The sequence below is a fragment of the Aquarana catesbeiana genome, linkage group LG13, assembly GCF_042186555.1.
Source record: "Aquarana catesbeiana isolate 2022-GZ linkage group LG13, ASM4218655v1, whole genome shotgun sequence".
Classification (NCBI taxonomy): domain Eukaryota; kingdom Metazoa; phylum Chordata; class Amphibia; order Anura; family Ranidae; genus Aquarana; species Aquarana catesbeiana.
Window position 1 is genome coordinate 126790877 of NC_133336.1, and position 15113 is coordinate 126805989.

A 15113-nucleotide genomic window follows, 5' to 3' on the forward strand; every position below is an offset into this window, starting at 1 on the left:
GAAAGCCTTCTCCAGGGTGCTCAGGACCTCAGACTGGCCTGAAGGTTTACCTTCCAACAAGACAATGACCCTAAGCACACAGCTAAAATAACAAAGGAGTGGCTTCACAACTCCGTGACTGTTCTTGAATGGCCCAGCCAGAGCCCTGACTTAAACCCAATTGAGCATCTCTGGAGAGACCTAAAAATGGCTGTCCACCAACGTTTACGATCTAACCTGACAGAACTGGAGAGGATCTGCAAGGAGGAATGGCAGAGGATCCCCAAACCCAGGTGTGAAAAACTTGTTGCATCTTTCCCAAAAAGACTCATGGCTGTATTAGATCAAAAGGGTGCTTCTACTAAATACTGAGCAAAGGGTCTGAATACTTAGGACTATGTGATATTTCATTTTTTCTTTTTTAATAAATCTGCAAAAATGTCAACAATTCTGTGTTTTTCTGTCAATATGGGGTGCTGTGTGTAAATTAATGAGGAAAAAAAATGAACTTAAATGATTTTAGCAAATGGCTGCAATATAACAGAGTGAAAAATTTAAGGGGGTCGGAATACTTTCCATCCCCACTGTATGTGTGTGTGTGTGCACGCGTGCACAATATATGTGTACAGTGTGTGTGCATAGTATGTGTGTGTGTGTGTAGAGTGTGTGTGCACATGTGTGTGTGTTTGTGCACAGTATATGTGTATAAGTACAGTGTGTGTGTGTGTGCACAGTATGTGTATGTGTGCACAGTGTGTGTGTGTGTGCACAGTATATATGTGTGTGTGAACAGTATATATGTGTTTGCACAGTATATGTGTGTGTGCACAGTATGTGTTTGTGTGTGTGCACCGTATGTGGGTGCACAGAGTGTGTACAGTGTGTTTGCGTGCACTGAGTGTGTGTTTATAAACTGTTTTACTTGTCAAAAGATTTGTAATTATGTTCAGCTAGTCTTGTGATCCAAGAACTCCAACCAGGCAGCATAACTAGATCCCAGACCTCCAGCTTGAAAGACCATCATCCAGCCTAGTAACTGGTCAATAAAGAAGCAGCATCTTAACAATGAGACCATCAATGTGCTCTCCCCTACTCTGAGAATCCCCATAGTCCAGAGACTAACAGCAAAGAGGAATGCAATAAAATCACTCTTGACTCAAATGCTGCCACCTTCCTTCTCCTAGTCCTCCCAGTCTCTGAGTCCTGCTATGCAGGAGATTAAGGGAAACGCATATAACAGAATTCAAGTTCCTGGAGTTAGGGCTTTTGTAGTACTCACCCCCCCAAAGTAAATGCTGTATTATAACAGGCTGTCCTGCCTTTCATAATGGTGACCCGTCCTGTAACTATGCCCAATAACACACTAACTCACCACTGGCAATAATCCTCTTCCTTTGGCCTGGCGGGCCGGCAAACACATCACTCACAGACTGCTCTTTTTGTCTCTCATCTGCTATGCGGCCTCTGCCAGACACTACCACAATGAGGAGGAGATTCGGAGCGGAGGATACACAGCGCCAGTGGAGAGACGGCCAGACAGCTAGGCGGGACTCCGGGAGTAAGCGACGCTGACCACGTTCTTCACTTACAGGCCAGCCCTGCGGCCGTACATGACCATTTAAGCCAATCACAGGGTGGCGGTCAGAACGCAGTGACAGTGGTGAACACCGGGCTGCCGGGACAGTGCGTAAAATAAGGAAAGATGGAGTGACTTTGTGGATGGTGGGCGCAGGATGCTCCTAGGATGACCACATTTCCAAACTGCCATTCAGGGACACCCCCTCTTCCCAAAAAAAAATGAGGGGGGTTGGGGGAATGTAGTCTCTGGGTTGATGGGGAATTCGGCGACGGGGGGGGGATTTGTCAGGTGAATGGCTGGTGTTAGCACTTAAATCATCCCAACACCATGCTTGATATGGTGTCAGGATGATCAATTCACATTATTTCTATTACTACATTGTAATATATAATAAAATAGTTCAACTCACCATAATGCAGAATCAGTAGGAACCCTGAGCTTGTCACCTGCCAGCAGTTACAGCATGCCACCATTGCCTGGCACTAGATGCAGCTTGTCACTTGCTACCGTTGCCTGCCCCCAGATGCAGTGTGCCACTTGCCACCCATAGCCTGCCACCAGATGCAGTGTGCCACTTGCCACGCATAGTCCAGGCGAAGCTACGCGATTTAAATGCGAAACACATTGACGTCATCAGCATCACGTGACGCCACTCTCAGCATGTCCCGGAAGGGAGCTAGTGTGAGGCAGGGAAGGTGAAGTGGTCGTGAAGATCGGGGAACATATGGACTGCAAAGCATCGGTAGACCTGATGGAATCTCTAAATGTGGATCTACCTACAGAATTAAGAGCTTAGAGGAGTGAACAGTGCAACTGCATCAATCAAGAGTAATGTACAGCCGTTCATTGTCCCCACATACTGGACTTATACAGGGATAAAGTTCACCCATGAATTACATGGACAAGAGGTATGGCTGATTATGCTAACACCATAGACTGAAATACGGGCTGTTTATTCATCTCATGTATATGGCAGTTTAGCCGATACATGGTGATTTTAAAATACATTTGGTTTGCCCACAGTATCAGCTTATTGGATACACTCCTCTATAGGAACCAGTGATTGTGTTACCGTGTGTTCACAGTGAAAGCCACTTTGGAGATCCTTTACATGTTGCCCTATATTTACAATGATTGTGCACCGCAGGATTGCAACATGTATCCATCCGTGGATTTGAACTATTCACCAGACCGGAAACATATTCCAGCAATATGCTTCACTGGTTTCACTCCCCCCATGAATGCAGCTTCAGTGACTGTCCATTACCCCCCTCTCCCCTCATCTCCTTCTCCACCCACTTTCCATCTCCACCTCCAGTGGCTCGTTCCCCCAGGGACCTCTGCACAGGTGATTAAGCCATATACCACTTTCTGATTTTTACTGGCCACACAGTGGTTTGCCGTGGCTTAGCCACCTGTGCATTGACTATCTGGCGTCTGGTGACGAATGTTTTACATGTTATGTGTTTTAGTCCTGTTTTTGTTTTTTATTTGTGTAGATGGTTTTCTGTCTGAGTTGCCACATCCATTGACCACGTTGTACAGTGGCCATCGGCATACATCTAGCTTGTTGCTACATGATTTTCCTCCAATTGGAGGTTATTTAATATGATCTTTTAATTGATTGATTAATTAATAAATATTATACCATATTAACCCCAACACTGTACGCTGTGTCACTCATATGGTCAGCTTTTCTTCTCCTCCACAACCCTAGTGGGGATAATTTTTGTTCATATGCAGTATAGAGACTAGAGTGACACTACCCCAATAGGTAAGCAGTGTTTGTTTAGGGTATTACTGTTTATTGACTATTAGTCAATTGCCCTCAACCTTTGTTTTTTATACACTTGCTACCTATAGCCTGCAATGTGCCACTTTCCACCCATAGCCTGCCACCAGATGCAGTGTGCCACTTGCCACCCATAGCCTGCTACCAGGTGCAGTGTGCCACTTGCCACCCAAAGCCTGCCACCAGATGCAGTGCAACATGCCACCAATAGCCTTCCACCAGATGCAGTGTGCCACATTCCACCCATAGCCTTCTGCCAGATGCAGTGTCATTTGCCACCCATAGCCTGCCATCAGATGCAGTGTGCCACTTGCCACCCATAGCCTGCCACCAGATGCAGTGTACCACTTACCACCCATAGCCTGCCACCAGATGCAGTGTGCCACTTGCCACCCATAGCCTGCCACCAGATACAGTGTGCCACTTGCCACCGATAGCCTGCCACCAGATGCAGTGTGCCACTTGCCACCCATAGCCTGCTACCAGATGCAGTGTGCCACTTTCCACCCATAGCCTGCCACCAGATGCAGCATCACTTGCCACCCATAGTGTCAGGAAAGGTTTCACTTGCTGGTGGCACTGTGGCTCCCAGATCTATGGGCTGCAGTTCCAGTGTCCACCAGTGGGTGTCTCTCAGCAGTCAGAGGCTGACGATCGGGAGAGGATTCACCTGCTGGTGGCACTGTGCTCCCAGATCTTTAGGCTGCAGTTCCGGTGTGCACCAGCGGGTTTCTCTTGGCAGTCAGGAGCTGACATCATCCCCTGCAATCAGGCATCAAACTCATCTCTCCCTTTGTGCACTGCAGTCAGTGCCTCACAATGTTTCTTCTGCATGCCACCGGAGAAGATACAGGGAGGAGGTGAGTGGAGCTAAGTACTAGGCATGGAGGAGGAGGAAGCTAAATCCTCCTCCGCTCTAAATGCTGGGGCCTCTGCCTCTCTCCTTCTTGTGACCTCACTGGTTGCTAGATGTTAGGTGGGCTGCGGCTAGCAACCAGTTTGGGGAGTGATCCAGCGGCCAGTGGTGAACGTCCTCAAGCGGGTCTCTGCCGGCCAGGAGCTCCGCACAGGCTCACAGTGAGTGACAGCGGCAATACAAGGGCAGTTTTAGGGGGTATCAGATCCCGGGCAATCCGGGACATGTGGTCACCATTGATGTGCCCCGCCCCTCAATGTTGCCCCCAGGGCCACTGCCCTCTCTTCCCCCCCATGCTACTCTACTGGCTATGCTACAAGTATTAAGATACTGCTGAGGATATAAGGCAGTGTATAATTGGCCAGTAACAACACAGTTTTATATTTCAATATTTTTATTGAACAGATCTGGTAACAATAGAAATAACACTGGAACAAAGCCAATTCTCAGGTTGTCATCATAGCAAGACATAGATAAATATTGTATGAACAGCGAAGATAAGTAAAATCCAACATTAGAAGAAAAAGGCATACATCAGGCAAGAAATGGCCTCAGGTTAAAGTGGTTGTTAAGCCACTACAATATAACCATACAATCACATTACAATACACCAGTGTTATATAAAAAAGATGCTGATTTCTACCTTATATCAGAGTGTCTCCCGGCACTCACGTGACTCCTCTGCTCTCTCCTCTCCCTTGCTGTCAGCTATAGCGGGAGGGGCCGAGAACTCCCGCTGACATCAGCCAGGGAGGAGAGAGGAGATAGAGCCGAGGAGTCACATGAGCGCTGGAAGACGCTCTAAAATAAGGTCGGAATCGGCATCTTTTTATAACACAGACACTGGGACACATAATGCTATTTTACAGAGGGGATTATATGGTTATACTGTAGTTATGATAGCAGCAGGAGGGGAGGGCTGGGGAGTGGGTGGAACTGACAGGCGGGGGGGGAGAGGACAGGGGAGTGCAGAGAGGAGAGCTGCATGATAAACCGTGATCAGTTTACAGGGGGGGGACAGAACCAGGCAGGATCAGCCAGGTATTTTAGATGATAGCACAAGCACTGCTCATGCTTTAAGGGAACAGAATCTTTTTTTGTTTAGGATAACAAACGCTTTAATATCCAAAAGTTAAATGTGCTATCCATCATCATCAAGAAATAAAACAAAATGGAGTAGTCCTAAGCACAAATGGGTCAGAGTGTAAACATTTCCTATTGGTAACCATGAATACAGCTATGTATGATGGAGGGCAGGAACAAAGGCATGGTACGGGGGATCGCAAAGGGGAGGGGGGTGGGAGGAAAATAATGGGTACAAGACAGTTTTAATTATCTAATTAGGGATAATAGGCCTAACTGGTGTATGTCTAACTTATACTTTATCTGTAGGGATGGTGAACGTGAGTGTTATTTTGTGGGGTGGTTTAGGTGCACCCTGATCTTGCTCTTTTTTTACATTCAAATTATGCAGTGCCACTCTTTGAACAAAAAGCAGCTCCAAGAAGAAATGCCCCATCAACAAAATTAAAACATAAAATAGCCAAAAGGATTAAAAACACCAAAATGCCACCACCAAAACAAAAGCCAAGCAATTCATGTTGTCTTTATCTACAGTAGGGATGAGGTTTGGGTTCTCCCAGACAAATCTGCACAACAGCCACATGAATTGCAAATCTCAAACTGGTTGAACGCTCATCCCTAATCAGATTTTTTTCTAGAGTTAAGAACTTTTACTTTCAGCTACCTCCCACTCCCTTTTTTCACCTCCCCAATATTGACTTAAAATACATAGGGGCTTAGGCCATTTCCTATTAAGTCATGGTACTTGATTGTCTTAAAACAGTAAAGTGTATAGACTTTTTTATGTTTTGTTGAAAATTGCATTTCCTAGGCCAGGCACAAGATTTGAAAATTAAATAAAAAAAAACTATGGACAATGATTTCCATGGGCAGTCTCTAATGTTACTATCACTGTCAGTCAGCACAAGTGCATAGTGCTCGGTGTTTAACAGTTGCACTGAAAGTATGTCTTTGCCATGTAATATTTCCCTTTGGTATTATATACAGTACATGACACAGTGATCCCTGGAGTTACGTAACCTTTATAAGAGTACTTAAATTGTGGCTAGATTCTGGTTTTCAGTATATAGTAATTTTGTACATTTTGCCCTTGACCTTTTACAATAATTGATTGAAGCATGTTTCTGAAATTCATATTTCAGTGAAATATCTAACATAAATAATCGCCAAAAAAGGGTATACAGTAACACTTAATAAACACATGCTGTGACACTCTTATCTTAGAAAACAGTAAGCTATGTCTTCAATAACACTAACTAATTAATTGCATTTTTCCTCCTACGATGTCTGATGAAATTCCGAGTATTAACAAGAAAGCCTAGTAGTTATAGTTATTTTTTTGTTAAATTTGCAAATATGAAATGAAAATCTATTTGTAGTGAAAGTTTTCAGCTAAATAAAGTCTAACGTAGTTTGAGTGAAGAAAAGAAAGGTTCATTTTTATATCATGGTAATACAAGAAACATTGCTTAAATATAATATATATTATATTTTTACAGGAATCACACAGATGGGGAACAAAGTCAAGATAAGGACAATGAAAATACAAGGCATGGGCATGGATCTACCAATGATGGATCTGTCCAAGAGGTCCACCATTGCTTCCTAAAGAAGTCACCAAACTGCGTACGAGACCGTCTGTCTACATCTACATGCAGTCAGCCACCAGCAGTGAGCAGGTCCAATGGACAGTTGACCCCCCATGTAAGCGATGCACATCAACATTCAAAATGTTGTCACTGCAATCACCAAGAGCGCAAGTTAAGTTACACAGTACCAGAACTGTCTAGTCATGAAGAAAGACGAAAATTGTGTTCTCATCACTCCAGTGTGAATGCTTCTACCAGCACCTCACATGATACTGCAGGATGTATATGGAAGCAGTGGTCTACTACCCAGATGACGACGGGGCATCCAATGCAGCATCATGTAGTGACTGTAAGGTAATTGCCATTTAAAATTTTAATTGCACTTCCAATTTAACTAAGTATGTCCATGCATTATCATCCTCAATTTATCTATTGTGAATACTATTTAAAACAGTATTAAACCCAAAAGCAAACATATATTTTATTGCAGCTTACCAATCCTTAGATGTGATGGTTGCATTCCTTTTTTTTAGGCTTTCTTTCTTCTATTTTCCTCTGGTGATCTGGCCAGTAAGTCTGTTTTTTAAAAAAAAAACAAGCTCTCCGGCAGAATGTATCAGTTAAGAGTGTTGAGACAAACCATTTAGCACTGACAGGGGTGCTTACAATGATCAGATTTTATTTATTCATGTAAAACCTTTATCACAAAAGAAAAAAAACTGTTGCTGTAGTTGCTTGTGTAACAGCAGTGTGAGCTGGAGTTTGGCTTCAATTTGTTAGCTTATTTAAATCTGCTAGTATATCTAGAACTCCCCTCCCCCAAAATGACAATGCTGCTGTCTGGCCCATGTATTCGTTCATCCAGAGTAGGAGCACTCTATTACAGAAGGTGTGTTACTGGACAGATCACCAGGTGAAAACAGTGTGAAGAAAACTAATGCAGCCACCACATCTAAAGTAATATATTACATAGTTACATAGTTACATAGTAGGCGAGGTTGAAAAAAGACACAAGTCCATCAAGTCCAACCTATGTGTGTGATTATATGTCAGTATTACATTGTATATCCCTGTATGTTGTGGTCGTTCAGGTGCTTATCTAATAGTTTTTTGAAACTATCGATGCTCCCCGCTTAACCACCGCCTGTGGAAGAGAATTCCACATCCTTACCACTCTTATGCCGCGTACACACGATCAGATTTTTCAACAACAAATGTTCGATGGGAGCTTGTTGTCGGAAATTCCGACCGTGTGTAGGCTCCATTGGACATTTTCCGCCGGAATTTCCGACAAAATTTGAGAAATATGTTGAACAATGCTCTAACTGACTCAAGCTGGGCTCCTCCACATCTTCCTGGGTGGAAGGCCCAGGTTGTACATCGGAAGCCTCAGCTGAGGTGGAAGGAAGCCTTGAAGGAAGTGTGGAGAGTGCTGGGCTGGGTTCACTCTGGTCTGACAGAAAATTCAGTCTGTCATAGTACCACAGCCTGGGTACATAAACGTCATCTGCTGCTCCTGATCTCTGGGAATTCTGGACCTTCTTTCGCTCCCTAAGACAAGTGCTCCTCATGCCACCAATTTTGGCCTTCAAATAGGTGATGTCTGCCGTAGCGATAATCGGCTTCACAAATTCAAGCAGTTTCTCCAGCGCTGCCTTCCTCTTAGCTTATTAAAAAAACAGGTGGTTCACCTATCACAGACAGGGCAGCTCCCTGAACATGTCAATGAATATTGCTAGAAATTCCTTATCATAGAATGGTTCCGTTTTCTCTGCAAGACACAACACAAGACAAACTCTAATGTTAGGCTAAACTCTTCTAATCTTGTCCCAATATAGGCCTCAATCTAGAAGCAGTATAGGCCACTGATGCACCAAGTTCAAATTATACCTTCGTTATTACGTTCGGCACTTCCTCTACTCCTCCCTCCACTCACAGATCATACGTATGACGCACGCGTGTTACGCTTTATATACACTGCGTATGCGTGAAACTCCGCCCGCCCCTGACGTTCTTTCTAGTTTATTCCCCGCCCCTTGTCTTTTGGCGCAGTGGGAGAGCACATGGCGGAGAAAGAGCAAGAGCATACAAACAGCAGCAGCAACGACGAAAGGCTGGAGCCACGAACATCCCGATCGCGGAGGAGATTTAAGTCCTCAAATATGTCCTTTATAGAGATGGTGGAGATGGTGGACATCGTGAAGAGGGCCGACTAGGAAGCATGGACCTTACCCAAACACAAATGTGAGAAGGCCAACATCATGACTAAAGTTCTGAAAAGTCTGCACAGGAATTTTGGGGTACAACGATCCAAGGATCAATTGAGGAAACGATGGTCAGACCTCAAATTGAGGGAGCACGATCAGTACAGAAAGATCAAGAGAGTTCTTCAAAAAAGTAAGTAGTTGTTGTGTGTTCCTATTATTATTATTACTTGCATGCTGCTCCATGTGCTTTTCTTTACTGTTGTACAGTTTAAAATGGCAATTTTAATGTTTGTGGGCACAGTAATCGTTCAGACTAAACATTGTTCGTTCGCCCACTAATACAATGTTTTTGGCAGGTCAACTACATTTGTTCATGCCTATTTGTATTAAATGAAGTTTGTTGTCTAGATGGGTTTGTAACTATAATGAAATGCATACTTAAAGCGGAGTTTAACGAAAAAACATTTTTTAGATGTCAGCAGCTGCAAATACTGCAGCTGCTGACTTTTAAAATAAGGACACTTACCTGTCCCGGGGTCCAGCGATGTCGGCACCCGAGACCGAACCGTCCCTCGATCCTCGAGTGCTGCCGCCGCCATTCTCACTGAGGGAATCAGGAAGTGAAGCGTTGCGGCTTCACTGCCCGGTTCCCTACTGCGCATGCGCGAGTCGCGCTGCGCGTCTACACTGGTCCCCGTTGTGTTGTGGGAACTGGGTATTTCCCACAACACAACGGGGGTGGGCGGGGAGTCTGTGGCTAGCTGCGGCTAGCTATACCCGGAAGTGGGTGCAGATACCTGTATTATACAGGTATCTGCACCCCCCTCCCCCCTGAAAGGTGCCAATTGTGACACCGGAGGGGGGGAGGAATCCGATGAGCGGAAGTTCCACTTTAGGGTGGAACTTCGCTTTAATTCAGTGTAAGGAGAGGACACTCAGCAGCTGTGGTGCTCCAGTGGATACTAGGGGTGTCTCCATGTGTGAAAATTGTACAAAAAAGGTAAGTATTCCAGCTTTATAAAGGGAAAAAAATAATGTCTTCAGCTTGGAACTCTGCCAAAAAAGACTATTGTACGACACTTCCAAGCAATGTTTCATATTACTATTTCTCGCATCAAATATCTGTGTGCTAAGTATATCATTTTTTTATTCACATAGGGGAGAAAAGACTCAGGACATCTAAGGACACCAGGGACCCCCCACCTCCTAAAGAAAAGGAAATCCCCACACCACAACCAAAAGATGTGGAGGAAGGAGAGGTTTATGAAGTGGGCAAAATAGTGACCACAACAGGTGAGTGTCTGAGACCACAGCTTCAGGTAATAGATGGATGCCTGCATAGTTATAATACATGGTGTGTTTTTTTATTTTAGGTGATGTGGATGTTGTGGAAGAAGAATCTCATTTCACAAGTGCAAGTGCACACATCCTTATCGGGGAGATCATGGTGTGCAATCGTGATTTACAGAAGATCAAGGAAGACATCAATGATGTGGAAAAAAGACTCAAAAACATTGATGTTTTAGGCAGAATCTAAAACACCCCAAAATTCTTCTAGTTTGTATTTTTATTATTTTCACACATTTTAAATACTTTTTAGAAAGCCAAATTTTGAAGATGCACACAGTGTGTCAGCATGCGCTATCTGCCATCACGGGATATCAAGGTACGCGTTTTGGGGGTGCAACCCCTTCCTTGCAACTAAAGTAGATGAGAGGAAGGGGTTGCACCCCCAAAACACGTCCATTGATCCCCCATGATGGGAGCTAGCAAATGTTGATTAGGCATGGGATCAGGAGGGAAATCCCCATTTTGAGTCTCAATTTGTGTGCATCTTCAAAATTTGGCTTTCACAGGGGTTACATCACCCTAATGTTTGGACATGCTAATGTCTGATATTGCCTTCACTTTGTCAAATTTGAACTTTATAAGTTCCTGAGTTGTGTATTGTTTTATGGTTTTAAACATGCCTGTTTTAACACAAAAAAAATGCTATTTGTACTGTCAAAAACAAAAATGTTATTACTAAAATATGTTGGTTTGTTCAAAAACCCTTTTCTAACGCATATGTGAATGTGCACAGAGTAAAAAGTTTTCTACTCAACAATGTGTGGCTTCTTCTTTCAACGCTCAATATCATTTTTTGGACTAAGTTGGTGTTTACACTGAAATGGGGGTTATTTACTTAAGGCAAATCCACTTTGCACCACAAGTGCACTTTCAGTGCAGTTTCAAGTGCACTTTTGCAGTGCACTTGGAGTGCAAAGTGGATTTTCCTTTAGTAAATAACTCCCACAGTGCTTTATAATTTGCCACAACCATGCCATTTTCGTGACTCACCAAAATTCATTCATGGTGCTGAAAATTATGTATATTTTTTATCAGTAATGCATTACCTACATTAACAACAAAAACAAGGTGTGTGTGTGTAGCAGACCCACAACATAATAATAGTTCGCTGAAGAAGAGATTGTCACATCATGTATCAAATAAATTATGTTTGCACTATTAAAGAAAATGGCCAAAAAAAAAGCCAATTGGATGACCTAGGAGACAGCTAAAAGAAACACAAGCAGTAACTCAAAGGAAATATTATTTCAGTTTAACTAAAAAAAAATATTTTTAAAATGTTTATTAAAAATTTTCTGGCACATCAATGGCCCCCCTACCCGCAAAGTACTCCATATATTTTATTCGGACCTCGCATGCGCTTTTGGGGGGCAAGCACTGAAAACCAGATACGAACCCACAAGCACAAACTGATGAGCAGTAACGATCTGAAAAGCACGAGGCTGAAAATTGCGAATCGTCTCTCACCAAACTTCTACTAACACAAGATAAACACGAGATAAGTAGAAGGAGTCCAAAGGGTGGTGCACTGGCTATTGAACTTCCCTTTTATAGTGGCGTTGTATGTGTTGTACGTCATCGCGTTCTTGACGTTCTGAATTTCCGACAAGATTTGTGTGACCATGTGTATGCAAGACAAGTTTGAGCCAACATCCGTCAGAAAAAAACATGGATTTTGTTGTCAGAATGTGTGATCATGTGTACCCGGCATTACAGTAAAGAACCCTCTACGCAGTTTAAGGTTAAACCGCTTTTCTTTTTATTTTAGCGAATGGCTGCGTGTCTTATTAAATTCCCTTTCGCTGAAAAGTTTTATCCGTATTGTGGGGTCACCAGTACAGTATTTGTACATTGAAATCATATTCCCTCTCAAGCATCTCTTCTCCAGAGAGAATAAGTTCAGTGCTCGTAGCCTTTCCTCATAACTGAGATCCTCCAGTCACTAATTAATTTTGTTGCCCTTCTCTGAACTCTCTCCAGTTCCAGTACATCCTTCCTGAGAACTGGTGCCCAGAACTGGACAGCATACTCCAGGTGAGGCCGGACCAGAGTCTTGTAGAATGGGAAAATTATCGTTTTATCTCTGGAGTTAATCCCCTTTTTAATGCATGCCAATATTCTGTTTGCTTTGCTTGCAGCAGTTTGGCATTGCATGTCATTGCTGAGCCTATCATCTACTAGGACCCCCAGGTCCTTTTCCATCCTAGATTCCCCCAGAGGTTCTCCCCCTAGTGAGTAGATTGCATTCATATGTTTGCCACCCAAATGCATTATTTTACATTTTTCTACATTAAACCTCATCTGCCATGTAGTTGCTCCGTTAATTTGTTCAGATCTTCTTGCAAGGTTTCCACACCCTGCGGAGAATTTATTGCCCTGCTTAGCTTAGTATCATCTGCAAGTACAGAGATTGAGCTGTTTACCCCATCCTACAGGTCGTTTATGAATAAATTAAATAGGATTAGTCCCGGGGCAGAGTACTCCCCATTTATCATTACCCTCTCAACTTGCCCCTGTAGCCAGTTTTCAATCCATGTACTCATTCATGGTCCATGCCAATGGACCTTTCTTTGTACAGTAAACATTTATGGGGAACTGTGTCAAATGCTTTTGCAAAATCCAGATACACCACGTCTACAGGACTTCCTTTATCTAGATGGCAGCTCACGTCCTCATAGAAGGTTAATAGATTGGTTTGGCAATAATGATTCTTCATTAATCCATGCTGATTACTGCTAATGATAACGTTGTCATTACTAAAATCTTGTATATAGTCCCTTATCGTCCCCTCCAAGAGCTTGCATACAATTGATGTTAGGCTAACTGGTCTGTAATTCCCAGGGATGTATCTTGGCCCTTTTTTAAATATTGGTGCTACATTTTTGGTTTTGGTTTTAATACCGCTTTAATCCCTTCATATCCAGGGGTGATTGAAAACCTTCTTGATATGGACCAACTGCTTAGCATACCACAATGATATTTATACTTCTTTTTAGTACATATTAGACTTTGTTTTATTGATTATGTTAATAAATTCTCTGAAAATCGTTTTTAAAAAGAACAGTATTAACTTTTTAAATACATACCATTTCAAAATGTATTATTAATAATATTTCAAATAATTTTCATGCAATATTTTCTTTGATTTGTTCTGATTACAATGACACCAAATATATGATAATGCTAGTATATGGCTATAAAAGAAATTGTGTTATCTTTTAGACTTTCAAGGTGTTAAACTTTCTCTCTTACCATGTTCTGAGTAAAATGGCTTTAACTTGATATGGTTTAAACACCCTAGTAAAATCATCTTATCTAGAAGAGTAGATAAAATAAAATATAAAATATATTGCAAGTGGTGTATTGCAAAATTGGTATTTCCATATTAAGAATGAACCCAGTTTTAAGAGGTACTGTGCAAAAGTGGTCCTTATCTGTTTCTTCCAAGATTTATTAGAGATGATAAAAAATAAATATTTTACCCTTTTTACTGAAAGTCCACATAGGTTGGACTTGATGGACTTGTGTCTTTTTTCAACCTCACCCACTATGTAATAAAGATAACACGGTGTGACAGTGAGTGCAACATATTTAACCAGTGGATGAACTGATAAAAAGAACATGGTGGGTCTCAGTATTATGCAAAACCATGTGTGATTTTTGAAACGCGTTGGATGGTCTGTTGTCCTTACAGCTTCTGGGGTTTGGTTCATAGTTGGTCTTTTAATTCTGTGTTTTTCATGTATATGTCTTGGTTTTATCCAATGCTGTGTATTGTGTTTTTCATCATGAGTTGTCTATTCATGTAATAATAAAAATTCAATTATTTTTCTATATTCTCTCTGTCTGTGATCCATTCAAAGTCCCACTTTTCTAAGGAAATTGGTCTTACTACATGTATATGGAGATGGGATCAACAGACAGTGTTTTATCGGCTAACAAAGGCAAATTCCCCTCTTTACACTCAGTATTATGCAAGCCATTGGAAGATAAGTAGATGTCCAAGGTTGCGTTCACATGAGCATTACAAAGACACATGTGTGAACACATACTGTAAATGGTATTGAAATATGTTTTTGGCCCATTTTTATGTATCTGGGAGACATTTGCTAAGCACTGTCGAAAGCTTTCAGAATGCATTGGTAAGCAGTTCTTTTTGGATGAAACTTCATTAAAACATCCCTGAATGTATTGCAAGGGTCCTGGTTGTGTTTGGCATGCTTTTCAGTGCATTTTTTCAATCTCGCCTATATCACTGAATGGAATTACAAGCAAAGCAACACAAATGCATTCTGAATTTTATGTGTGTACTGGGCTGTTTACTTTTTGTTACAGAACAGGCATTGTCTGTACAAAGCCATTAAGTATCTTTAGTAGTGTAAAGAAAATGACACTTCTTATGCATAAATAAATTATGCATTATGCAAAAATAATTACTGTCCATTATTTTTTAGCTACAGTATCTACCTGTTCACAGGCTACAGCCACTCTAATTGGAATACAGTAGGGGTGCGCATCTTCACTGGCCTCACGATTTGATTCGATTACGATTATCCTGTCCACGATTCGATTCGATTCCGCGATGCATCACAATTACTGTGCACGGTTTTTATCCACA

General features: G+C 42.2%; 1 protein-coding gene across 4 annotated transcripts in view; it reads left to right on the top strand.

Moving 5' to 3' along the window:
- DISP2 (dispatched RND transporter family member 2) overlaps positions 1-15113 on the top strand; it is a 122106-nt gene that overhangs the window by 40495 nt on the left and 66498 nt on the right. For all 4 annotated transcript variants that reach the window (XR_012237118.1, XR_012237119.1, XM_073609912.1 and 1 more), the window contains exon 2: positions 6849-7292. Coding sequence is in view for 2 of the 4 variants with exons in the window: in XM_073609912.1 (XP_073466013.1) it covers positions 6849-7292 (444 nt within the window). In the remaining 2 variants the exon portion in view is untranslated. The remainder of the gene's footprint in view (positions 1-6848; positions 7293-15113) is intronic.